Source organism: Camelus ferus, chromosome 5 (assembly GCF_009834535.1).
Source record: "Camelus ferus isolate YT-003-E chromosome 5, BCGSAC_Cfer_1.0, whole genome shotgun sequence".
NCBI classification, from domain to species: Eukaryota; Metazoa; Chordata; class Mammalia; order Artiodactyla; family Camelidae; genus Camelus; species Camelus ferus.
In genome coordinates, this window is record NC_045700.1 from 7419171 (window position 1) to 7446071 (window position 26901).

A 26901-nucleotide genomic window follows, 5' to 3' on the forward strand; every position below is an offset into this window, starting at 1 on the left:
CTTGTTGACTTTCCATACAGATGATCTATTCATTGTTGAAAGTGGGGTACTGAAGTTCCCTACTATTATTGTATTGCTGTCTATCTCTTCCTTCAGATTGGTTAGTATCTGCTTAATATATTTAGGTGCTCTGATGCTGGGAGCAAATATATCTGTGATTGTTATTTTTTTTGATGAACTGACCACTTTATTTAATGATCTTTTTTGTTCTTTGTTACTGTTTTCAGGTTAAAGTCTATTCTGTCAGATATAAGTATAGCTATTCCTGCTCTCTTTTGATTTCCACTTGCATGAAAGATATTTTTCCATCCCCTCACTTTGACCCTTTGTGTTTCCTTGAAGCTGAAGTGAGTCTCTTGTGAGCAGTATATAGCAGAATCATGTTTTTTAAATCCACCTAGCCACTCTATGTTTTGATTGGAGAATTCAATCTATTAACATTCAGAGTAATTATTGATAGGTAGGGACTTATTAATGCCATTTCATTAACTGTTTTCTGGCTTACTAGAGGAGTTCCCTTGTACCTTTCCTTCTCTTATGCAGCCTTCCTTTGTGAGCTGACAATTTGCCATAGTGGTATGCTTTGATTCCCTTCTCTTTTTTGTTTGTGAATCTACTGAAGGTTTTGTTGTGTGGCTACCATGAGGTTTACATTAAAGTATCTTAGAGATATAAGTCTTTTTTACATTGATAACAGTTTAACTTCTTTTGCACACAGAGCTCTAACCTTTTACTCCCTCCTTTTAATGTTAGTGTGGTTCCCAGGCTCCCCAAGGACAGGAGAGGGGAGTGGGGGAAAGGGTCAAGGAGGGACTCGGGCTGCTGGCATCAGTGACGGTAAATACCTGTGGGGCAAAAGCTGGTGAAATACGCAGGCGTCCATGGTGGTCATGCTGGCTGTTAGTTTCTTCAGTAGTGAAATCTGAGTTCTTCTGCAGAGGTCCCTGTGAACCACAATCACTCCCCCTGTGTGGCTATCACCAGTATCTCCCGCTTTTCTTCCACGTTCCTAGCCATGTGAACACACGTCAGTGTTGCCAGCCTGGGTGGGACCTCCGTGTGATGGTCTGAAAGCCTGAGGAAACTGGTGCTCACTCTACTCTTCATTTCCCTGCCAGGGGAGCTCTTCCTACCTAGGAAGCTCCCTCATGGCGCCAAGCAGCGTCAGCTCAGGGGATGGGGTAACGCTGCCAAAAGGACGCTGTCTTTCTTCTTTTCCTGTGCAGTTATTCTCAGATTTTTGGTTCCACTGAACCACTAAATCTTCTTAAGTGGACTTCAGACCTCTCCCAGAGCTGTTTTTATTCATGGATAGTTGATTTTTGCAGGGAGATGGAGGCTGAGTTCTCCTACATCACCATTTTGGGGATGTCACCTCCCCATCCCCAAATTTTCATTTTCTTGATAGCATTCTTTGAAGGACAAAGTTCCTAATTTTTATGATGCCCAATTTATCTATTTTTCTTTTGTTGCTTGTACTTTTAGAAACCATTGCCTAATCCAAGGTCACAAAGATTTATACCTGTTTTCTTCTAAGAGTTCTATAGTTTAAGCTTTTAAATTTACACCATTGTCCATTTTGAGTTAATTTTTCTACACAGCATGAGGTGGGAACACAAATTCATTTATTTGCATGTGGGTATCTAGTTGGCTCAGCACCATTTATTGAAAAGACAGTTGTTTCCCCACTGTATTGTCTTGGAATCATTGGCAAAAATCAGTGACTATAAATGTTTAGGCTTGTTTCTGGAACCTCAATTTCATTCTATTCATCTACATGTCTATCCTTATCCCAGTACACCATTTTGAAGTAGTTTTGTAGTGTACTGTAGTTCTGTAAAAAGTTTTGAAAGTCGGGAAGTATGAGTCCTCCAACTCTCTTCTAATTTATCAAGATTGTTTCACCTGTCACGGGTCCCTTGCATTTCTGTATGAATTTTAGGAATAGCTTGTCAATTTCTGCAATTAAGTCAGCTGAGATTTTGACAGACATTGCATTGAATCTGTAGGTGAATTTGGGGAGCATTCCCATCTTACTAGTATTAATTTTTCTTACCTAAGAAAATGGGCCATTTATTTAGGTCTTCTTTGATTTCTTTCAAGAATATTTTTGTAGGTTTCAGAGTACAGGGTTTGCACTTCGTTAAATTTATTCCTAAGTTTTCTGTTCATTTGATACTACTGTATATGAAATTGTTTTCTTAATTTCATTTTTTGGCTTGCTCACTGCTACTGTATACAAATACAATTGATTTTTGTATATTGGTCTTATATCCAGCAACCTTACTAAACTCATTATTAGTTCTAACAGTTTCTCAGTGGATTCCTTAGAATTTTCTATATACATGATCATGTCCTCTTTAACAAAGGTAGTTCAATTTCTTCCCTTCCAGTCCGGATGCCTTTTAATTCTTTTGCTTGACTATTTAATTCATTTGCTTGTACCTCCAGTACAACGTTGAATAAAGTGGCAAAAGTGGCCATCCTGTCTTGTTCATATTAGGGAGAAAGTGTCCAGTCATTAACCAATAAATATGTTAGGTAAGGCTTTCTCATAGAGGTCCTTTGTAAGATTAGGAAGCTATCTTCTATTCTTAGCATACTGATTATTTTCATCATGAAGCAATGTTGAATTTTATAAAATAACTGTTCTATGTCTATTGAGATATGGTGTTTATCCTTTATTCTACTGATGTGCTGTATCACATTAATTTACTTTTAATATTAAAGCCACCTTAAATTCCTAAGATAAATCCCACTTAGATGGATATAACCCTTTTTTACATATTGCTGGATTCACTTAGAGTATTTTGTTGATGACTTATCCATTTATATTCGTAAGATAATTGGTCTGTTGTCTTCTTTTGCTGTGCTTGATTTTGTTACCAGGTTAACACTGACCTCACAGAGTAAGCTGAAAAGGAGTTAATTCTTCTTTAGTAGAATTAATCACTGAAACCCAGCTGTACCTGAGCTTTTCCCTGATGAAATTTTTCGATTACTAATCCCATCTCTTCTTATAGGTCTTTTCAGATTTTCTATTTCTTCTTGAAACAGTTTTGGTAGTTTGTGTCTTTCTAAGAATCTGCCCATTTCACTTACATTATCTAAGTTGTTGGCATACAGTTTATAATATTTGCTTATAATTCTTTCATTTCTGTACAGTTGGTAATAATACTCCCTTTCATTCTTAATTGCAGTATTTTAAGTCTTCCCTCTTTTTGCTTTTCAGTCTAGCTAAATAAACTCATATCAATTTTGATGATCTTTTCAAAGGACTAACTTTGGTTTTATTGATTACTCTATTGTTTTTCTGTTCTCTATTTCATTTATTTACACCCTAATCTTAATTATTTTCTTTCTTCTACTTGCTTTGGGTTTACTTTGCTTTAGCTGAATCCTATAAGCTTTGGTATGTTGTCTCTTCATTTTCATCCATCTCAAAGTATTTTCTAATTTTCCTGGTGATTTCTTTTTTGATCCATTGTTCATTCAGTAGTGAGTTATTTAATTCACATATTTGTGAATTTCACAGATTTCACTGATTTCTCTAATTTCATTCCACTGTTGTCAAAGAATTATTTCAATCCTCTCAATTTTACTGATGATTCCTTTATGGCCTTCCACACGGTCTAATCTGAAGGATGTTCCACGTACACTCAGGGAGAATGTGAACTCTGTCGTTGCTGGGTGGAGTGTTCTATCGATGTCTCTCCTAGTTGGTTTATAGTGCCATTCAAGTCTTCCATTTTCTTCTTGATCATTTGTCTAGTTTTTCTATCCATTACTGAAAGTGGGTTATTGAAGGCCTTGACTATTGCTGCTGAATTTTCTATTTCTCTATTCTGTCAGGTTTTCTTTTATATATTTCAGAGCTCTGAAACGCTTTTTTCCACTGTACTTTTTCTGAGTTATTTCCATTGTGGTTTCTCCAAGGCTTATCAGAATACACTCCAAACTGATACTAACTTATCTCCAGTGCGATATAATAATGTTACTCTTATATAGCTCTATTTCCTCTTCCTCATGTTTGTGTACGTATATATGATGTTTATTATATCTATTTGCTTATGTGCATTTTATTGAAAATGAGGTTTAACATTAGTGGAATAAACTTATTTTCCTATGCATAAAGTGGTACGTTCTACTCTTTATCATTTTCTCTATTGAGATTTTCATATTATTTTGGTCAATTTAAGAAATTCTTTATATCATCACTTTAATTATTGTCATATTTGGTTGAAACCTTTTTTCCATTCTACTTATCATTTATTGTAGAAAATTAACATTTTCATTGTTATTTCTTCAAACTTTTGAAACTTCTTATCCTAAGATTTGAAACATATTACAAGAGTTTTCTTATACATAGGCCATAAACTCTGGGAACATAGCTAAACTTTTTTTTTCCTCCTCTTTTACAGATTAAATCTTTACATCATTTACTCTGGGTTGTACTAGAGACGTAGGTCTTTTCAGTGAAAATCAGAGATGGAAAGTCTCAGTGGCCACGTGCCACAGATGTTCGGGCAGGTGCTGATGGAGATGCTGTTTGATACCCTGGATTCACTGCAGATTTACGCAGCACACTTCGCACTGCTGAGTGGGACAACACACCTAGGCATATCACACAATGCCATCACACAGGTCAGGCACCAAATGTGGCATCAATGAGCCATTCAATGTTCTTGTTTCTATTTTCACACTCGGTGGACATCCTGTATATAATGCCTAATTCACTTAGATCATATTTTGAAGATGCTATCATTAGGATTTAAACTGATGTTCTATTTATTTTTTTTTTAACTAGAGAGATAACAACTAAATGCAGCTCCTGATACTAGACTGGATCTTGAACTAGAAGGAATAGTAATGGTATAAAGGATAATGGTATAGACTAATGGTATAATGGGTCAATTAACAAGATTGGAATAGGGAAGGAAGATTAGATATATTTATTATAGCAATGTTAAATTTGTCAAAATTTGTTAAAATGTTAAATGTCAAAATTGACACTACTGTTATAAAGAGGATGTCCCTAGTCTTAGAAATACAAGTCAAAGTCTTTAAGAGTGAAGAATCATGATAGATATATATATAGAGAGAGAGATCTATACATATAAACATAACTACTCTCATATGGATCAAAAAAAAAAAAACTCCAAAAAACAAAACAAATACCACATTCATAATAAAAGAGTGCTTCTCAACCAGGGTTGATCTGCCCCATAAGAAGGCATTTGCTTATGTCTGAGACATTCTGGGGAGCGAGGGCTCCTGCTGTCTGGTGGATGGAGGCCAGGGATGCTGCTGAACACCCTACAGTGCACAGGTCAGGCCCCCAAAACAAAGAATTATCTGGTCCCAAATGTCAATCGTATCGAGGCTGAGAAAGCCTGATACAGAGAAAGCAAATGATGGAGCCAGTGGGGTAAGATGTCAACAACTGGTGTGTCTGGGTGAGGGGTATATGGATAGTTTTTTGGGGCGGTGGTAATTAGGTTTACTTGTTTTTTATTTATTTAAATGGAGGTACCAGGAGATTGAACCCAGGACCTTATGCATGCAATGCACGCACTCTACCACTATACCCTCCCCCAGAATACTGTTTTGATTATCCTTAAGCTTACAATTTTTCTGTAATTTGGAAATTAATTCCAAATAAAATATTTTTTAAAACATCTTAAAGAGCACTATGTTGTGATGATCACTTTATCATACATTAAACCACTGAAGACAAAAGCAGGACCTATTTGGGAGCTCTCTATTCTATTTCACTGATACACAGACACTTTTTTCCAGTGCCACACTCTTTTCATTTCTGTTTCTATATAATTCTAGCAACCTCAATCCCATTATCAAGAATAGAACTTCTTTTGAAACACATTACATATGTATATACATATTGATATCTTAAGTTTTTCCAAATTAATTTTAATTTTCTTCTTTTTAAAAAATCTTTCATTGGGATCTTGAGTCAAAAGCACTCTTTTTAACTATAATGCCATCTCACAATTCTTTTGGAAACATCTTCTGAAGACGTGGAGCAGTGAACACCTCTGGTGAGAAGACAATTATCACAGTGCATGAGAACAGACCGTTCTTTGGAAATCAATGGAGGAAGGCATTTTAATGCGTGCACATTAAATGTGCAAAGGTCACAGGGTTGGGTCGTTTATTTGCCTGATTATTTTTCAGGAAACGGAGGGTGAGACTGGGTGAGAAGTGAGACTTTGAGAAGCTGAAGTACCGATTCTCCAATGAGAGCACCTCTTGTGAAATCCAAGATCATACAAAATGCACAGTGATGTTAAGCCACATGGGACACTAGGCGTATGTTTGGAACAATTTACTGCAAACACATTTTCAAAGGTTCACGTGTGGAAAACACTTCCGTGCTTTTTAGGCCACAGACCCTTGAAGCCTGAGTGATTTAAGATAAACAATTAAACACATCTATCACAGACACACTTCTCTGCAAGGATTTGGAAGTCTGTCTGGAATACAGCAGAAAACCAATGTATCAGTGAGTCAGAAACCTGGATTTTATTTATCTTGTATCTCTGTTTACCAATGATTTCTTCAAAGGTAAAATAATGTAAATAGGTTCACATGAAGATATGTGTTAATATACTTAATAAATGTCTTATAAAATCATTTTGTAGGTAAGCCAAGTGTAATAAAGAGAAATACTGCATTTGTGGTAGCTGGCAGCTTTCATGTCCAAAGTCCTCTCTTTTCACCTTTGCTCCATATCCGGGCAACCTGATAAGGACTGTTCACACCCTCAGGCTCTGGCATCCTCAGTCCCTTGGCACTAAAATTTCAATTCCCAGCCTCAGCATGAGAATCTCCACCCGGCTCACCTCCTAACTGTAATAAAAACCCCCAAAGCCCTGCCTTGCTTCTGTTCTACTCCAGAACAAACCAGAGCCATCCTGCTTGGGTGATCCGTTTGCTGCTAACTGTTGTGAGTCGTAAATCCTTTCACATCCGTGGGTGCCCGTGTGTCACATGGCCCAACCTCCATAATTTCTTGTGGCGGGGGACTGCCCAGCATCCAGCAGGGGATGCTAGGCACCCCAATAAAACACTAACTGACTAGTTTTGCTTACTGATGCCTCAGAATCACTTGCCAAGGAGCTGGGAAGACTCCAGGAAGTCTTCCAGAGCCAAGAGCAGAAGAGTGATGGCATCACATTCACTGGGACCCATGAGTAAGGTAGGATTTGAAATATACTAAAGCACATGTCTAAGAGAGGGTTAATAATCCACACAACTAAATTTGAATGGGTAAAACTAAACCATATGGTGTGCGATTCTGAAGACTTATCTCCAGTTCCAATTTTACTTTTATTATTTTAACAGAAACATTTAAAATGAAAAGTTTTGAAAATTACCATATGATATCACTCATACGTGGAATCTTAAAAAAAAAAAAAAGAAGACAAATGAACTTAAATATAAAACAGAAACAGACTCAGGGACACAGAATACAAACTTGTGGTGGCTGGTCAGGGTGGGTAGGGACAGACTGGGAGTTTGAGATTTGTAGATAATGACAGGTATATATAGAAAAGATAAACAAGTTTACACTGTAGAGCACAGGGAAATATATTCAAGATCTTGTAGGAGCTCACGGTGAAAAATAATACAGAAGTGAATATATGTATATTCATGTATGACTGAAAAATAGTGCTGTACACCAGAAATTGACACAACATTGTAAACTGACTATAACTCAATAAAAAAATAAAATAAAATAAAAATAAAATGAAAAGTTTTCTTAAGTTAAACTATGTATTAAAAACCAAAACACAGAATCGCAGCTCTCACCCAAACGGCACTCCAAGGGCACCAAGAGGAGTCACCAGGACCGTGGGGACCGCCGTGTAAGCCAGGAAGTTTCCAATCTGGCCAACAGCCACTGTCAAGAGAACCACAAGGATGTCACTTGCAATGACAAACTCTGAGCACTCATCACAGAGCTGAATTCTGCAAGACCCTGCTCTGAAACGGCTACTTCTTTTCCATTGCTGGTGAGGAAGGAAATGTGGGGCTCATTTGCATGCTTCAGGGTCCTGAGGACAGCAGGCCCCATGGTGCCACTGGCCAACTGCCAGGGGAGTAGTTTCAACCCTCTATGGGAATTCCCAATCTAACCGGCAGTGACTGACAGTGGGGGCGGCGCAGAGTATATTTCCACTCTCTTCTCAACATCTGTTTTAAGACAGATTGTGTAGACGTCCCATGTCCCTTCAAGCAGCCTGGGATCTATCCCAGTGACATGCTGCTGGCACATCACGGGGAAACTACTGCCTGCAAAGGACTGCACCCGGGGCTGCACTGAGAGAGAGCTTAAACGGGAGTTCTCCAATGAATCCACGTCTGCTGGAAAATTTCTTGCTTAAAAGACAATGTGTGACAAATAGACCTCGTGATATTTTGGAAATATCTAACATAATTTTTCTTCTTTATATATTTCAAGTTCTGAACTCTAATTTTATTATTTTTCCATTACAGCACATGACCTCTGATCGTGAGGCTGGGCGAAGAAACTCTCCTTTGTAAAACCAATTGTGTTGAGCAGATGCCAACAGCCCAACTACCGATGAGGAAGCAGGAGTTGTTTTAATTTGTTCGGACCCAGGACAGTCTGACCTGGACAAAATACAGGGCTAATTGCAGGCAGCAGAAACCTCTGCCTCCTCCTTCCACAGCCTCCCACACTTCTGGTCCTCATTCCAAAGAACAAGCTAGAGTCATCCCACCCGCTCCAGCCCTGCCAGACAAGTGACTGACCTTAAGAAAAAAGAGCAAGTTCCTCACCACGCAGGTACTTACTTGCAATTGTGCCTGCCCACCACACAATGTCTGTTAAATAGGAGGTACCTATAAGAGAGGAATGTCAGCGAAGTATGAAGCAAGAGATTTACAAGCTACATACTTAAGAGGAATTTTTAAATAAAAGCTAAAACGGAAAAGAATAATGAATGCCATTCTGCTTATTTATCTGACAAAGAATCTTTGAATTAGTCTATAAATAGCAGCATGAGAAATCACTAAAAGTGGCAAAGATACTTTTTGCAACCAACACAAGTGGGCCCAAACAAATACAATCTTGATAAAATTTTTTTTTCACTCAACACATCATCCAGAGACATAAATGTTCTTTGGAATAACATTTTACATATTGATTTCAAATGAGATTTAGCCTTCAAAGTCCAATTCTCTCATGCATTTACTGAAACCTATTTATATGATAATTTTACTAGCACAGGGTTCAATGACTTGCTACTTAAACAGGTTATTCAATGTTCATAATATAGACCTGAGACAGGCTGGGTCCTGGGGTCTGGGGCCCTTTGGTGCAGTGCTTGCACCTGGACAGACATCTCCTGGAGCAGCAGAATACAAACAAACTATAAGGGACTAAAAATAACTGCACACACAGTTGGAGCAAATTATGAGCAAAAAAATACAAAAAGACCAAAACCCAACTGCCACTTCTGAGGTGCTGGGAGCAGAAGCAGGGCCCTGCTTGTGATCCCTGCACACAGCATCACCAAGGGGGTGGGCACACCACCTTTGCTACCAGGTCCACCTCCACCCTCACCCATTTAAGGGACCAGTTCACCCCACCCTCAGAGCGCAAGCAAGGGAAACTCTTATTTGTTTTCACTTCCTCCTTCACTCACAGCATGAGTCTCAATAAAGCCTTGCCTGAATTTCTCATCTGGCCTCTTACCAATTTCTAATGATTAACAAGTCCAACAACCCTGGTCAGTAATAGAACCTTTGTGGCATGGCTCTTTTTATAACCATTTGAAAATGGTTGAAAGCAGACCCTTACACTCACTGGACAATCTGACACTGCACACAGTACTTTCTCTTTTGCTCTCGTGGATCACCCTCCTACGTTCCCATGCTGTCCAAGCAGGCAGAGGTGCAGGGGCAGCTGTCCAGGTCTCCCCACCACATCCCTTCCTCCTTCTGTCCTTCAGATATGTCAAAAGTCTGAAGTACGTTTTTCCATTTCAGATTAGAATATCTGATTCTTATTGGATGTTTTAAGTCTCAGTAATTTGATATAATGAACATATAGAAGCCAGCCTGCTTCACCGAGGAGCAGAGCTACAGGTATTTAAAAAGGACTTTTTAAAAAACAGGACCAATAATAACGACAGGGTAGGAGGAATGGTCAAGTTCAAATATCATCATTTAGTAACATCACAGTAAAGACAGATTCAGGCAAGAACCATAAATGGAGACTAAGACAAGTGACTGAAAGTTTGCTGAGGAACAAGACTGTCACGTAGTCTCCATGAATCACCCCCATCGGTTTTTTATTAATCACAAAAAGAAAAAGTTATTTTTTACAGCACTCTAAGATCCTGACAGACATCACCTTAACCAAGAGTCAAAGTTAACACCATCAGCAATGGGATGAACCAATATCCTATGCCTCCGGAGGGTGCACTGAGAAGGGCACATCACATCTGTGGTGCACCTGCCACAGGGCACCATCTGAATCCAATCACGAGGAAACAAACAGACCACACATCAGCTAGCCTACGCTCTTCCAAAATGGCAAGGGCATGAAAGACAAAGGCTAGGGAACTACTGCAGATGAAAGGAAACTAAAGAGATGTGGCCAAGAAAGAGAAAGAAACATACCATACGGTACCACTCATATGTGGAATCTAAAAAAAAAAAAAGAACAAAGAGAAAAGAGGACACTAACGAACTCACCTACGAAACAGGAGCAGACTCACAGACATAGTAAACAATCTCATGGTTCTACCCAGGGGGGAAGAAGCACGTGGGAAGGGATAAATTTGGAAATTTGAGATTTGTAAATGTTAACCACTATATATAAAAACAGATAAAAACCAAATTTCTTCTCTACAGCACAGGGAACTATATTCTATATTTTGTAATACCTGTAATGAGAAAGAATATGAAAATGAATACACATATACATATGCATGACTGGGAGATTGTGCTGTACACCAGAAATTGACACGTTGTAACTGACCACACTTCAATTAAAAAAGAGAGATGTGGCTAAACACAATACACTGACCCTAGTTGGAAAAAAAGGTTGCTACAAAGGACAGCATGGGGCAAATGGCAAAACTTGAATGTGGGCTATTGTAGACAACAGAGTAACAAAACCTCTCCACTTTCTGCAAGAGAATATGACTTATGGTCCACTTTCTGGCTCTATAAAGCTGACAGTCACGTACGTAGGGGGCAACACTTAAGGTAAAAATGACTTCTGATGGGCAAATGGAACCTGACTGGAGGTCTGTGAACACCTACTGAACATTATCACTCGGGCTCCCCTGAGGACAGAATCTCTGGGCACAGGCACAGCTCTTGTGGGGCCTGGAAGCTCTGCCTCTGTGACCATATACTGGGGGGCATTAGGCTTGTAAAGCTGCCCAGCTGTGGCACTACCTGCTGCAATCCTGCCTCTGAGCCTCTAAGCAATGCTCTGCCTCTGCTGCCAGCCTGCAGCAGCGGGGGCTGACACTGGCTGTGGCTCCTGTCCCATGTCCCGAGTGGGTCTGCAACTGCAGCCCATGATGTCCTATACGTCAGAAAGTATAGCTGAGTCTAAGAATGCTCTGCAGTGAACACTGCAGAACAATTATCAACCATTAGTACAGAATCAACACTGAATTTCCCAAATGTGCTAATCACACTGTGGCTAGTTTAGACAATGTCTTTTACTTATATGCAGCATTTATATTAAAAAAAAAAAAAGTTCCAGAATTTCCAAAGCAATCCTGAGAAAAAAGGCATCACCTTCCTAGGTTTCAGACAATACTACAAAACTATAGTAATCAAAACAGTGTGGTACTGGCACAAAAAGAGACAAAGAGATCAATGGAACAGAACAGACAGCCCAGAAATAAAGCTACACACCTATGGTCAATTAATCTATGACAAAGGAGGCAATAATATACAATAGAAGAAAGACTTCAGCAAGTGGTATTGGGAAAGCTGAACAGCCATCAGAACACTCCCTCACATCATACATAAAAATAAACTCAAAATTATTTAAAAACCGAAATATAAGACATGACAACATAAAAGTCCTAGAAGAGAACAAAGGCAAAACATTCTCTGACATAAACTGTAAAAATATTTTCTTAGACCAGTCTCCCAAAGTAAAAGAAATAAAGGCTAAAATATACAAATGGTATGTAAACTTAAAAGCTTTTGCACAGCAAAAGAAACAAACAAAACAAAAAGACATCTATGAAATGGGAGAGAATATTTGAAAATGATGCAACTAACAAGAGGTAATTCCCAAAATGTTCAAACATTTCACACAACTCAGTATCAAAAAAAAAAAAGATCAAAAAATGGGCAGAAGACCTAAATACAGATGACCAAGGCACATGAAAAGATGCTCAACATCACTAATTATTAGAGAAGCAAATCAAAACCACAATGAGGTATCACCTCACTCTGGCCATAATGGCCATCATCAAAAAATCTACAAATAATAAATGCTGGAGAGAGTGTGGAGCAAAGGAAATCCTCCTACATTGTTGGTGGGAATATAAATTCATGCAGCCACTACGGAAAGAGTATGGCAGTTGCCTAAAAACTAAAAATAGAACTACCATATGGTCCAGCAATTCCACTCTTGGGTATATATAGGGAAAACACAAAAACTCTAATTTGAAAAGACACATGCACCCCAAAGTTCACAACAGCACTATTTACAATAGCCAAGACATGGAAGCAACCTAAGTGTCCATCAACAGATGAATGGATAAAGAAGATGTGAGAAATATATAGATATATATATACACACATACACATTTACATATACATATACTGGAATACTACTCAGCCATTAAAAAGAATTAAATATTGTCATTCACAGCAACATGGATGGACCTAGAGAATATCATACTAAATAAGCCAGAGAAAAACAAAGATTATACAATACCACTTATATGTGGAATCTAAATATAATGCAAATTAATTTATGTACAAAGCAGAAACAGATTAACAGACACAGAAAACAAACTAATGGTTACCAAAGGGGAAAGGGGGGAAGGATAAATTAGTAGGAGTATGGTATTAACAGGTATACACCACTATATATAAAACAGATAAGCAACAAGGATGTACTATATAACACAGGAAACAATACTCAGTATCTTATAATAACCTACAGTGGAAAAGTAATCTGAAAAAAATATGTGTGTATATATATACACACACACACATACACACATACACATAAGTGAATCACTCTGCTGCACACCTAAAACACTGATATTGTAAATTAACTATGCTTCAATAAAAAATTAAAAATAAAAGCCAAACTCACAGATACAAAGAACAAACTGGTGGTTGCCATAGGTAGGGTGTGAAGCGGGTCAAATTGTACAAACTTCTAGATATAAAATAAGTAAGTTCCTGGGGATGCAATGTACAGCATGATGACTGTAGTTAACAATACTGTATAGTGTATGAAAGTTGCTAAACAAGTAGATCTTAAAAGATCTCATCACAGGGGAAAACTGTATCTAAGTGTGATAATAAATGTCACCTAGACCTATTTTGGTGATCATTTCCAGTAAATATAGAATAATTATGAAGCATACCTGAAACAAACATAGCATTATATGTCAATTATATATCAATTGTTTTAAAAAAAGATACTATTGAAAATAACAAAAAATTTTTTGTGAATCACCATCTTGTACACTTGTAACTTACATAGTATTGTACACCAACTATACCTCAATAAAAGTAAAACTTAAAAATCAGTCATTAATCTGCACTCACCTCATTAAAGGAAGTCTACCAGTTCGTCAAGAGACATACATACATGCAATGAAATAAAATAAAAGAAAAAAAATTTAAAGAAAAAAATGTCCCTGTACCTAATAAATGCATGGTGTTTGTTTAAAAATGAAAAGTCATAAAGTTCACTTCCAAATGCTGGTATGAGGAGACTCATGGACAGTTCCTCAGCAAAACAATCATAACTGGTAAATAAAGTAGCACAAAAATAAATTTGAAGTCTCTGGAAATTGTCCCAAGAGCTTACAGCAAATGCAGAAACATTTATTCAAGAAAATCTACAGAATCTCAGCAAGAACAGTAAGTCTTTAGCACATGGGCCAAGACCCACTCCCTCTCTCCCTGCTGCAGCTAAGCTTGATAGAAGTTCCACTCCAGGCTGATATGACCAAAAAAGACCGGGCTCCCCTCCCCTTCTGCTCTCAATCATCAGGAGAGCAAGCTTCCAGCATTTCTAATCCCTTCCAATTGCAATTTGAAGAGGCTAAATATCTGGTTGGTACATCCAACAGGTTGGTGACTCCCTTCCTTCACCCAGTCCCTACTCTTAGGGTGGAGACTCTACCCCAGGTATAGCAAGACCTGATCATCCTGTCACAAGCTTGAAGGAAGGCAGCAGGTCCTACATCTGGAGAGGCAAGCAGAGAAGATCAGAGGATACCTCCCCTACCCAGTAACTGTTCTCAACAAATGCACCTGCCTGAATTTAACTGGATAAGACTGTGAAACAATTAACTTTTGTTAAATACAAAGAAACAAGAAAATGTGGGGAAAATGCAGGCCCCCCCCCCAAAATAAAACCTGCCTGTAAGAGGACCTAGATGTTAGATTTAACAGAAACTTCAAACCAGGCACTAAAACTATGCTCAAATAACTAAAGGAAACTTAAACCTAAGGAAGTAAAAGAGGATATATGACAGCTTATCATCAAATAGAGAGTATCAGGAAAGAGATAGAAATTATTTTTTTAAATGCCAAATGGAAGCTCTGGGGTTGAAAAGTACAACAGAAAGGAAAAAAAAAAATCAACAGAAAATTTGAACTTCCTTGCAGAAGACAGACTCAGTGAACTTGAAGACATATTGATAAAAATCATACATTTTGACGAACACAGAGAAAAAGGTACAAAGAAAAATAAATAGAGCCTTACAGAAATGTAGGACATCATTAAGAATATCAGCATAGACATAATATGACTATCAGAAAGAAAGAAAAGAAAGTATCAAAAAAATATTCAAGGAAAAAAACAGTGAAATTTACCAAATGGGATAAAAATCTACACATCCAAGAAGCTCAAAAAAATCCAACAGGACAAACACAAAGATATCCACATCCTTTCACATATTGGTAAAAATGCTCAAAGACAAAATTCTGAAGCAAGAGAAAAACCACTGACAAGGGAATCCCATTAAGATTAACAACTGACTTCTCAGCAAAATAGTGGGGGCAAGAAAGCAGTGGAATAATATAGTCAATGTTCTGAAAGGGAAAAAAAACTGTCAACCAAGAATCTTATATCCAGCAGAACTATCTTTCAAATATGAAGCCAAAACAAAGACATTCCCAGATAAGCAAAATTAAAGAGAATCCATTGAGAATAGCCTTGCCCTACAATAAATATTAAATGAAGTTCTTCAGGCGAAAGCAAGTAACCCCAGATGGTAATTTGAATACATACACACACACAGACACACACACACACACACACCCTCTAGCAATGATAAAGGTAATTATGTAATTATAAAAGACAGTATAAATGAAACTTTACTGTCCTTTCTCATTTTAACTGATTTGAAGAGGTACTGAATGAATACATAAATTACTGTATTGCTGGGCGTATAACATACAGCATTATATGTACGTTATATATAACATACAGTAATATATTTGACAAGAACAGCACAAAGGACATGTGTGTAAGCAAAGTTTTACTGAGTAAGGACACGGTAACCTGGTGGTAACTTGAGCCACAGAAACAAATGAAGAGAATAGGAAATGGCAAATTAGAAAGTGACATAACAAACACTATAAATTTATACTTGCTTTCTTTTGTTTTCTAAGCTTATTTAGAACATGAAATTATATAAATTTTACATTATCTTAATTATAAGTCAAAACAATATATTGTTGGGTTTGTAACATAAAAAATGTAACATGTACAAGAATGATAAAATAAAGGAAGAAGCAATGTTGCTATATAGAAGTAATGTTTCTTTAACTGGAGTTTAGTTAAAGTATAAAGTAGATTCTGTAAGTTAAGATGCATTGGTAAGCTCTAGAGCAAATAACTAAAAAATATGGTAAAAAATCATTAAAGGAACTAAAATGTTACACTAGAAAAATTCACTGAATGCAAATAAAGGAATAAATGAATAGAGGAACAGAATATGACAGAGAAAACAAAGAGTAAATGGCGTAAATTCAACTGTAATGATTAAAACATAACATGTCAGTTGGTTTACAGTGTCACTGAAGTCTTCTATTTCCTTGTTGATCTTCTGCCTAGTTTTTCTATCCGTTTTTGAAAGTAAGGTACTAACACCTCCAACTATTGCCTTTTAATTGTCTATTTCTCTCCTGGGGCTTTGTTGTTAGGTGCATATATAATTGTTATATCTTCCTGATGGATGGATCAATCATCGTCATAAAGTGTCTTTCTTTGTCTCTAGTAACAATTTTTGTCTTAAAGTCTATTCTGTCTCATATTAGCATAGCCACTCCTGATCTATTTTGTCTGTAAGTAAGTATTCGTATTCTTCCTTTTAAACAACTGAACGTAATTCATTCTAGATTTTGAAGCTCATTTTGCTAGAAGATGCACACAATAATTTACTCAACAACTTTTCCAAGCTCTATATATGATATTAAAAAGATTTTAGGACTTTGAAATTGAGGAATCAGTCACAATCTTTCCTGTTGTGGGTGCAGGGGTGTCTATGTTGAGGGCAGGGAAAGGCCAATTCCCTTTATTGTAATGAATATAGTTTGGTCATGAGTGTTTATGAGTCACAGGATCGCTGCCACCACAGCAGCTAGAATGTGGGCAGCCCTCCTGCAGTGAGAGCCGGTCCAAGGGTGCCAGTGGCCAGCACAAGGGGACCCACTGAGGCACTCCTCTTTCACTGCTACAGTTTTCCCCACACCATTAAACAGCATACAGCACATGCTTTTTGGTGGCTTGAAATGGATTCTGTTACTAAAATGGGAAAGAACATGGGATACCAGGTACCCAGGGATGGGGAAATAAGAAGCTTTTGGTCTCCCTTTAGTCAAACGGTACAGGTCAGTTCCAAGTGTTTTGGGGGGACCCACTCATACCCCCAAGGAGGAGCTTGTATTTGCTGAAATCCAAAAGGTACTGTGATCACCCTCAGCTTTTAAGCCAGGTATTAGGCAAAATTTTCCTGATTCCATGGACATCAAATAAATCAGATTTTCTATCTGGACATTTGCCCCACATTCCTAACTGCAGATCAAAGTAATGCTCTTCCACATGGTCCACAAGGGCCCAGTCCAGCAGCATCCCCTGTGCCCTGCCCTGAAGGAAGTCCATGGTTCTTCCTGCCCACCTGCCTGTGCCTAGCCTCCTCACTTGGCTGGCTGCCCCAGGTTCCATCCTTTTGCAGCCAAAAACTCCTAGTTGTCTGCACTCCATGTTGGCTTTTGGGCCCTAACACAGATATTATTCTCATATCCTAAAAAGACTTGGTTCCTTCATAGTTTCACCTTCACTGCTGTCCCTAAAAATCCTGAAGTCACTCACCTGACACCCCCAGAAAGTACCTGTTCAAACCTATGTCCATGCTCTCCTCTTTCCAGCTGAAACCTGGGACTCTTCAAGTTCTTTGGCCTCAGCAAGAACAAAGAGCCTCAGAATTGTAGAACGCTGAGGATCTTGTTTGTTCACCTGACTACACTCGTGCCTCCTCCCCTCCACTCCCAGTTGTGGGTTACAAAGGTAGCAACGGTTAAGGTTTAGAATTTTTTTTCCTCATGCTGGAAACCTTGGATGCTAACTGAGAGTTGAATGGCTGTTTATAACAGCTGAACTATAAGACAAAGAAGTGTTGTGCAAATACAAAAGGGGCTTGTCGGGATGATAATGTCAACTGGCAGTGATGCTGTTCAACCATGGACTTGTGGCTTCTAAATCCTTCCATTTAGCTACACATGTAAATCAGAAATAGTCTTAAAATATGACTTTGAAGCATAAAAATACAGATAGTCATCTAGCTTATTTACCTTCTGATTATACACAGAAAAATTGCTTCCATCCCTGGGTGCTCCCAACAGAAACAGCAGAACTTGCTAACAGCCAAGCAAGAGTGGATCACTATGTCTTTACTAATTAATTAATGCCCTGACTTCAAAAAATGTGTAAAAAGATGTTACATGGTTTTTACAGAGTTCTTAAAAAAGGACTATCAAGAAATTTTCTTTCCTGTCACCAACACAGCTAGATAAGGGCATTAATTAGACCCAATCTGACCACCTGGTTTTCATCAACTTATGAATGAATTTTGTACTTGAAGTTGTTTGTATGTTGGTTGTTAGATGTGCAGATTTATTTTCCTAAAGAAATAGCTGGGCAATCTTGAAAAAGAAGAACAAAGTTATGACTTATACAACCTGATTTTAAGATTGGCTGTAAAACCACATAATCAAGACCGTGTGGCACTGACATAAGAAAAGACATGTACGATAAAACAGAACAGAGCTCAGAAATCGACCTGCACTCAGATCATGGACTAAAGCAACAGTGTAACTGAATAAGGAAGTATCTTCAACAAATGTTGCTGAACCAACTGTATACCAGTAGGGAAAATACTGAACCTTGATTCATATCTTAATCATACACAAAAATTAACTCAAGACAGACCTAAAGGTAAAAGCTAATGCTATAAAATTCCTAGAGGAAAACACAGGAGGATGCCACTGTGACCTGAAGCAAAACAGAGATTTTTTTTTTTAGGCAGAAATAAAAAAGTACTAATCACATGGAAGAGGAAAAAAAAACAGATAAGTGAGACTTGATCAAAATTAAACACTTCTGCTCTTCAAGAGGCACCTTTAAGAAAATGAAAATGCAAGCCTCAGGGAAAATATTTGCAAATATTTCCTGACAAAGGACTTATATCCAGATTATATATATAAAACATATAAATATATACTGCCCATCAATAATAAAAAGATACAATCCAATAAAATATACGCAGAAGTCTTGAAAAGGTATCTCACAAAAGAACATATACAAATGGCCAATCAACTCATTATAAGATGCTGAAGATCATTTGATATCAGAGAACTACAAATTAAAAACAAAATGAGATACCACTGTACACCCGCTGGAATGGCTAAAATTAAACGGATGACAATACCAAACGCTGAAGAGAATGTGGAGACCCACCTGGGACTCCCGTTCGTTGCTGACAGGAGTGTAAAATGGTATGCCTGTAGTGGGAAATTGTCCAGCAGTTCCTTAAAGTTTAGTTATATCTCTACTCCATGACCCAGCACTGCATGAGCCAGCAATATTACGCCAAGATATTTACCCCAAAGATATGAACACTTTAAGTCAAAAAAGAATTAATTAAGAACTGTCACTGCATCTTTACTCAAACAGCAAAAATTTGGAAACAACCAAATGCTCAGAATGGATAAGCAGACTGTGACATATTCAAACAATGGAACACTGCTCAGCAACATACGTACCACTGACACAACATGATGAATCTTCAAACCATATCTGCAAAGAAAGGGAAGGAAGGTGGGAAGGAAGGAAAAAAAGAGGGGAGGTGTACCAGTGGTAGCAATGCATGGGTCAAGACCAGATCTCAATTCCAAAAGACAAACTGGGGGGAAAAAACTGATGAGATAATCACAGAAATCCAAACACTGACCAGATATGTGAGAACACTTGAGGAATTATTGTTAATTTTTAGGTGCAATGAAGGTATTACAGTTATGTTTAACAAAGAGATACTCACAGAAATACATAAGGGAGATGGTAATCTGCCTGGAATTTGTCAAAAATTCCACTAGGGTGGAGGCCGAGGGCTGGCACTGGGGTACAGACGAAATGAGGCTGGCTCAGACTGATGACTGTTGAGGCTGGGTGACAGGTACACGGGGGTCCATTTTGCTGTTTTCTCTATGTATATGTTTGATATTTTCTGTAGTAGAAAAGCTTTTTTTTGTTTTAATTTTTAAGGACTAGATAAAAGTTTCTGGAACGTCTGATAGGTGTTATTTTATGATTCTCTACCTTACATATATTTTGTACATAGGATTTATTCATTAAAATTCAATTTTGAAATATAAGCATTGAATGTGACTAGGAAGAAACACATCTTAGTTGTAACAGTAGCTATCTCAAGGTAAGGAGATGAATACTTTTTATTTTCCTATTCGTAGCAGCACATATTTCCCAGGTTTTAAACAATGACCATATATTCTATAATCAGGAAGATGCTCTTTTTTTTTTTTCACTTTTTCTGCATAAATTTTTTTTCACTGAAGTCAGTCAGTTTACAATGTTGTGTCAGTTTCTGGTGTCCAGCACAATGCTTCAGTCATACATGAACATACATATATTCGTTTTCATATCCTTTTTCACCATAGGTTACTACAAGATGATGTTCTTTTAAAACATGACTATGTCCAGGTTCTGGGAATTCATGGTAAACTCTGAGTAATCATATCACACCGAAGAGCTCTGACTGGGCACCAACAAGCAAGGTAAACCTGGCTGATCCAGACAGTATCTAAAAGGGGTCAGTTTACAGCCACAGGGTCCTGGCCCCCCAACTGGGGGGTCAGGGAGTGCGGGATTGGGCATATTCTTTTTGAAAAGTGGTCTTTCTAGTTGCTTATGGTTAAAAAAATTTTGTAAAGGGTTGTTTACTCATTAAGGGCTTAATTAAAAGACTGGAAATATAAGTTATATTATATTTTATACTATATCTATAAACATTTTTGAGGAAAAAAGATAATCTGTCCAACAGCAGTTCAGTAAGACCAAGGGGTATCTCGTGTAGGAATTTATGTTAGTGATCTAGTCCCACTTTTGTCCTATGAAAATATGAAATTCGTATCTGCCTTACTGTCTTTAGGTATTATTAACATGCACTTATAATAACCCATTATCAGAGTACCAGCTTTCTCCAAATGAATTGTGAGAGTTCTCATCAGAAAAGCCTTATCTGTAGGTGAATTTATCTGTCTCTCCCCTCGCCTTCCCTGCAGGGAACAGAGGAAGAAAGACCTTCAAAGTCAGCCGGAGCTGGGTTCCGGCCCCGGGACCACCAGCCCGGCACCAAGTGCATGCGTCTTCTACCTCTTCTGTAGCCCGGTCCGTACACAATCCCCTCCCACACTGGGCCTGGGCTGGCTGAGGACGCCAACAGGATGTGGCAGAAATGGCACTGCAGGACTTCCAGGGCCAGGCCACAGGGATCCACGCAGCTTCCACTTTAGCCTTTGGAAGGTTTGGTGCAGGGGAAGCTATCTGCCATGTCTGACTCCTCCAGGACCACTGCGGCGTAGGGGAGCCTCCAGGGAACCGCAGGGAGGGATGGAGGGAGAGAGGAGGGAAGAAAGGCAGGACAAGAGAGGGGATTGGGCTCAGGGAGCCCCCAGCTATTCCAGCTTTCCCAGACAAATCAGTCAAGAACTCACATCTCAGATGACTCGAGCTCCAGCCACCACCTGACTGCAACCCACCGGAAGACCCCAAGGGAGAGGGGCCCTTGTGAGTCCAATGAGTCCACGGAACCATGGCAGATGCTCAAGTCTGGGACATGATGAGCCTTCCGTGAGGAGCAGCCTTCCTTATCTTCTCTTCTCACAGAAACACTGTCAGGTAAACTGGGTATGTCCAGGTGATGGCGCTACTCACATGCTCTTAATGCGCACACTGCTTACTCTGACCTGGCTGTTTCTTATCGATGACCTCCCCTTGGGGCTGGACAGAGATCAGATAGGGTTACAGATTTTCAGATCTAGCAGTAGCTCTGGATTCTGTTACTTAGTGGAGGCCAAAGGTAAATGAGGTCAGCTCTGAATAATTTGAAGAAAGCTCAGAAAGTTTCATAAAACATCAGGTTCAGTTTTACCCTCTCCACTCCATGGTTACTCAAGGCCAGTGGACAAGACGTGTGCCCGGCCTTGAAGACCTGGGATCTGGGAGCAACACAGACAAGTGAACAAGCCATCATCCCCCAGGCTTCAGGGGCAGAAGTGGGCAGAGGACAGTCACCAAGAAGACACATAGTGGGAGAGGAATCTAACCCCATCTGTCAGGGTCTGGAGGGATCGCAGAAGCAGTGGAGACTAACCGCAGAGCAAAAGGCTGCAGATAACACGTGTCTGCCTCCTCTCTGGGTGTGGGGGTGCACGCACCTAGGTGTGTGCCTGGGAGTGGAAGAGAGGCAAGGAGAAAATGTGTGCGTCCCACAGCCAGGGAGCACACGCCCTTTGGTAACAAAGTACAGAACGCTTGGGACTAGCAGGCAGGGTGCCTGGATCCCAGTTTCCACTCTCAGGAGACGACTCACTCACTTTCCGAGCATCTTAACAGTGTGATTACATAGCTATGCTGTACTCCTCTCAGGAAGGAAACTATGAAATATGAAAAGAACTTTTTTTATTGGGGTAAAATATACAGAACATGAAATTTACCATTTTAACCATTATTAAGTGCTCGGTTCTATGGCTTTAAGCACATTCACCATGTTCTACAACCATCACCACCACCCATCTCCAGGACTTTCTCATCTTCCCAAACAGACACTCTGTGCCCATCAAACACTAACTGCTCATCTCCCTTTCTTGCAGCCCCCTGCAACCACCATTCTACTTTTTGTCTCTATGAACCTGATTATTCTGGGTACCTCACATGAGGGAATCATACAAGGTTTGTCCTTCTGTGACCAGGCTTATTTCACTCAGCATCATGTCCTCAAGGCTCATCCATGCTGTAGCACGTGCCAGAATTTCCTTTCTTTTTAAGGCTAAATAATATTCCTTTGAATGTATACACTACAATTTGTTTATTCACTCCCCAGTCAGTGGATATTTGGGTTCTTTCCACCTTCTCTCTACTGTGAATAGTGCTGCTGTGAACAGGGGTGTGCAAATCTGTTCAAGTCCCTGCTTCCATTTCTTCTGGATAAATACCGAGAAGCGGAATTGCTGGGTCATATGGTAGTTCTGTGTTTATTTTTTTCAAGACCCTCCATGGTGTTTTCTGTAGCGGCTGCATCGTTTTACATTCCCACCAAGAGGGGAATTCTGATTTCTCCATATCCTCACCTATGCTTGGTATTTTCTGCCTTTTATTTTCTTTCTTTTAACAATAGCCATCCTAATGGGCGTTAGGTGGGATCTCCTGGTTCTGATGAAAGGGATTTTAGAAATCTCTGTTTTAAAAAATCATTCTTCCTGGTCTAGGGCATTCTATATAGAGTTACTTACCCATACAGTTCTCCAAAGCCTCTAGCAAGTCCAAGCATATGACCCTCCCAAAACTGTCCCCACACTCTGAGGGCAGGACATCCCCTGCACTCGCCCCTAGATAAGAGGCTCCAGGCCATCCTAGTCTAACCACTCGCACAGGAATTCTAATGTTGGAACGGGGTTTCTACAAACACTTTCACACCCGATGATTACCTTGTTTCCCTCATCTAAGCTCTGCTTCAGCTGGGCTCTAACACTAAACAGACTATCCGTGATCTGTGGCCCCACATGCCCGCCTGCCCTCTTCCCATCTGCAGAGTCCTTCAAAGCCACCCCAGGAGTCAGGCGGTTCACCTTGAGCCTGTGCCATGGATGGCACTCCATTCATTGGTAAGGTCCTTTCCAGAGTGAGTGAAATCTGGTAACAGAGGAGGCCACACCCCAGCCCCGCTCCCCACCAACATCACCAATAGAAGGGCTGTGACCAGAATGTGGCTCTCCTGAAGCTGAGACTTCAGAGAAATGCTGGCATATGGCAATGCACTGAAGTTGAAACTTTTAGTGAGATGGAGCTTTTTACATTGTAAGAAATCATCAGGTCTCCCTTAACACAAGAACTTGACTCCCCAGTTTTTAGCTACCTCCTCTTTCCTCCCATCTCCTGTATTTCAGTCATTTTAATAATGACCAACTCTGCAGCTTGTTAGCAGAAGTAGGAAAAGGTTTCACAAGGAGTGGATCCTGGTGTCTGTCCTGCCCAAGCGAGCACACAAGGATGGACTCTAACAATCCGTATCCTCAGTACCTACGACAGTCCCTGACACATACCAAGAGTTTCGTGAACATCTGCCGAACAAATAAAACGAAATTTATCAAAACAAGACTATATATCCCTCAAACAACAAGGTCCTACTGTATAGCATAGGGACCTATGTTCAATAGCTTATACTAACCTATAATGAAAAAGAACATGTATGAGTGTAACTGAATCACTATACTGTACACCAGAAACTAACTCAATATTGTAAAACAATGTTACTTCAATTAAAAAAAAAGTCTATTATCTGTCTTCCACCACTATAAGCAACCCAGCTAGTTTGAATTCGCAGTGGTGGGTGGTAACTGGGGAAGTATGAAATTAGCAAAAATCACATTTTCACTTACTAATTTAAGGGCACAGTATGCAGGTATAAATCACTGTATCAATCTTTTCTTTTCAGGTTGCTGCATTTTTTATTTTCTTATTCACTAATTCCCTTGAACATATAAGCTGAGCTGAAGTAACATAGTTTAGTTTTACTCATTGCATTTTGTTAACTCAAGTCTACATTCACGTGTCTTTAGATTTTACCTAATGTCTTATGGCCATGTGTCCTCAGACTCCTCCTGGCTTTCATAGTCTTTCAGATTTTACAACCTTGACAGGACTGGTGAGGTATCTTGCAGGCTCTTCCTGAATTCAGGTTTGTGTGAGGTTTCTCTCATGGTTAGACTTGATCATATGCCCAGCCTATCAAATCACTGCAAACCCTCTGCCCACCCCTGGAGCCACACAGACAGGTGCTCCCTAAAAAGTGCACTGCTTCCAGATGTCACCTTAGAGACAGGTCTGCATCCGAAGGAGACAGCACTTGGTTTTATTTAGATTTCAGGTACAGACTGCAATGTCTTCGTTGTTTCATATTTTCACTGGAGACTACAGGCCACTTTATCTCTTTCCTCACTTCACTCCTGGCTGACCATCCAGGGCACTGGAGAAAGTTTCACTTGCAGTCTAGAATCTGAACTATTAAAATGAGTTTACTTATTCTCAGACCTATGACCTGGCTGTCTCCTTCCCAGAGAGTTCCTAACACTATTCCTGCAGAACACAATAAACCACCACAGGCTTTCTCAGGACTTCTGGACACGTTTACTTTCACCTTCAAAGCATGTACGACTTGCGTCCAGTAACAGTCTCAGGCCTCTCCCAGAACAGGAGGCTGGCAAAGAAATCGGCTGCATCTCTCACCTTCCGCATTAATAAGGAGTGGTATTTGGTGGCGCAGCCACCCAGAGACTAATCAGTTGGCCCATTTTTTGTTGTTTTAATCTGCCCTGCGTTTTCTTCACACTGAAGATCACTTGTAGTTGGGTGGGTCACATCTAAACCAGAGATGGCTCCGTGAAGGACCCCAGGAGCCACAGGAAAGCATGCACCTCTCGCTGGACCCTGAGAGTGAGCGCCTCCTTGGCCCGCAGGTCCCACCCGTTCCTGCCTAGCGCACGGCTCTTACTTCTGCACTGGCGTGGCCACTGCAGGGAGCGAGGAACCAGCAGGTCCTGCCTGCAAGTGCAACCCAGGCAAGCGCCACAGCAGGGGCAGGAGCCCTTCGCTCCTTCTTGGGCAGGCATGGGGCTCCGACCATTCTGGGATAAACAGGAAGCTCTCCCTAGCAGCCGGTGGGTGCGGGTGACAGGGACACCTGGGCTCCAACCAGAGGGCAGGTCGGTGGGCTGCGCGGCTGCAAGGGGACTGAATCTGGGAAGGAGTTAAAGAGGTCAGCTGGAGAAACCCTGTAAAACTGGACAAGGCCTCTCCAGCCGCCGAGAAGGGAGAAAACCGGTGGCGGCGACACAAACCATCGCTCAGGGCACAGCGGGTGATTCTGGGGCCGCTTCTGGAGCTGCGGGAGGACGAGACGCGGCCGCGGTGGAGATGCTCCGGGCGTGCAGGGCCGCGTCCGTGCCGGCGCCTGCGGTGGGCGAGGGCCCTCTCGCCCGTCTGCGCAGCTCGCCCCTCCGAGGTCCCCGCCCCGTGTCCGGACCCGCGCCGGCAACGACCCGAGCCCACGCCCGCAACTTGCGGCCGCTGCCCTCCCCACCGCCCGGCGCCGGCTCCCTCCACGCACGCCCCCCCCCCTCACCCCGAGGAGGGCTCGCGGCCCGCCCTACCTCGCCTCTTGGCGCGCACTATGCCCTTCTTCTGCAGCACGAACGTGGACCCGTTCACCAGGCTCGACACCACGGCCACGCCCAGGCCGAGCGACACGGCGGCGGGGCTCGGGCTGCGCGCCCCCTCCCCGGCCGCCGCCGCTGCCGCCGCTGCAGTCCCCATTCCGCCCGCGCCCGCCCTCCGCGCCTGCGCCTGCGCGCTCGCCCGCCGGGCCTGGGGGCGGGGGCGCTCCGCCGGCCGGACCCGCGCGGGGGTGGGGGGTACCCCGGGCCCGGCCGAGGAGGGGTGGAGCCTCGGCTCCGGTGCCGCCGCGCGGCGGAGGGCGGATCCGGGGGATCCGGGGAGAGGACGAGAGCGACGAGGAGGGCGGTGAGGATGAGGAGGGCTGTGGTGAGGAAAGGGGTGAGACGGTAGGTGGGTGGGTGAAGGGGCGAGGTTCCCAGATTGGGCAAGTGCAAATACAGGACGCCCAGTTAAATTCGCATCTAGGTACATAGTTTTTAGTGGTTTTCCCATGCAATACTGGGGGCTAGAAGAGGGCAGGCAAACCCAGCCCTCGCTGGGTCGCGGTCCCCACCAGAACCCCTGGTCTGGGGCTAGCAGGGAGCCATCCGTGGGGCCTGAAATAAGGGCGAGTCAGCTATGGACACTCAAATGGGACCACTGTATGAAGT

General features: G+C 40.9%; 1 protein-coding gene across 1 annotated transcript in view; it reads right to left on the reverse strand.

Moving 5' to 3' along the window:
* The window catches only part of NIPA1 (NIPA magnesium transporter 1), a 41782-nt gene extending 15359 nt beyond the window's left edge, over window positions 1-26423 (reverse strand). The window contains exons 1-3 of the mRNA XM_032479271.1: window positions 26227-26423; window positions 8842-8889; window positions 7834-7924 (exon numbers count right to left, since the gene is read on the reverse strand). Of these exons, the coding sequence (XP_032335162.1) occupies window positions 7834-7924; window positions 8842-8889; window positions 26227-26389 (302 nt within the window). The 5' untranslated portion in view covers window positions 26390-26423. The remainder of the gene's footprint in view (window positions 1-7833; window positions 7925-8841; window positions 8890-26226) is intronic.
* Between the last annotated feature and the right edge of the window lie 478 nt (window positions 26424-26901).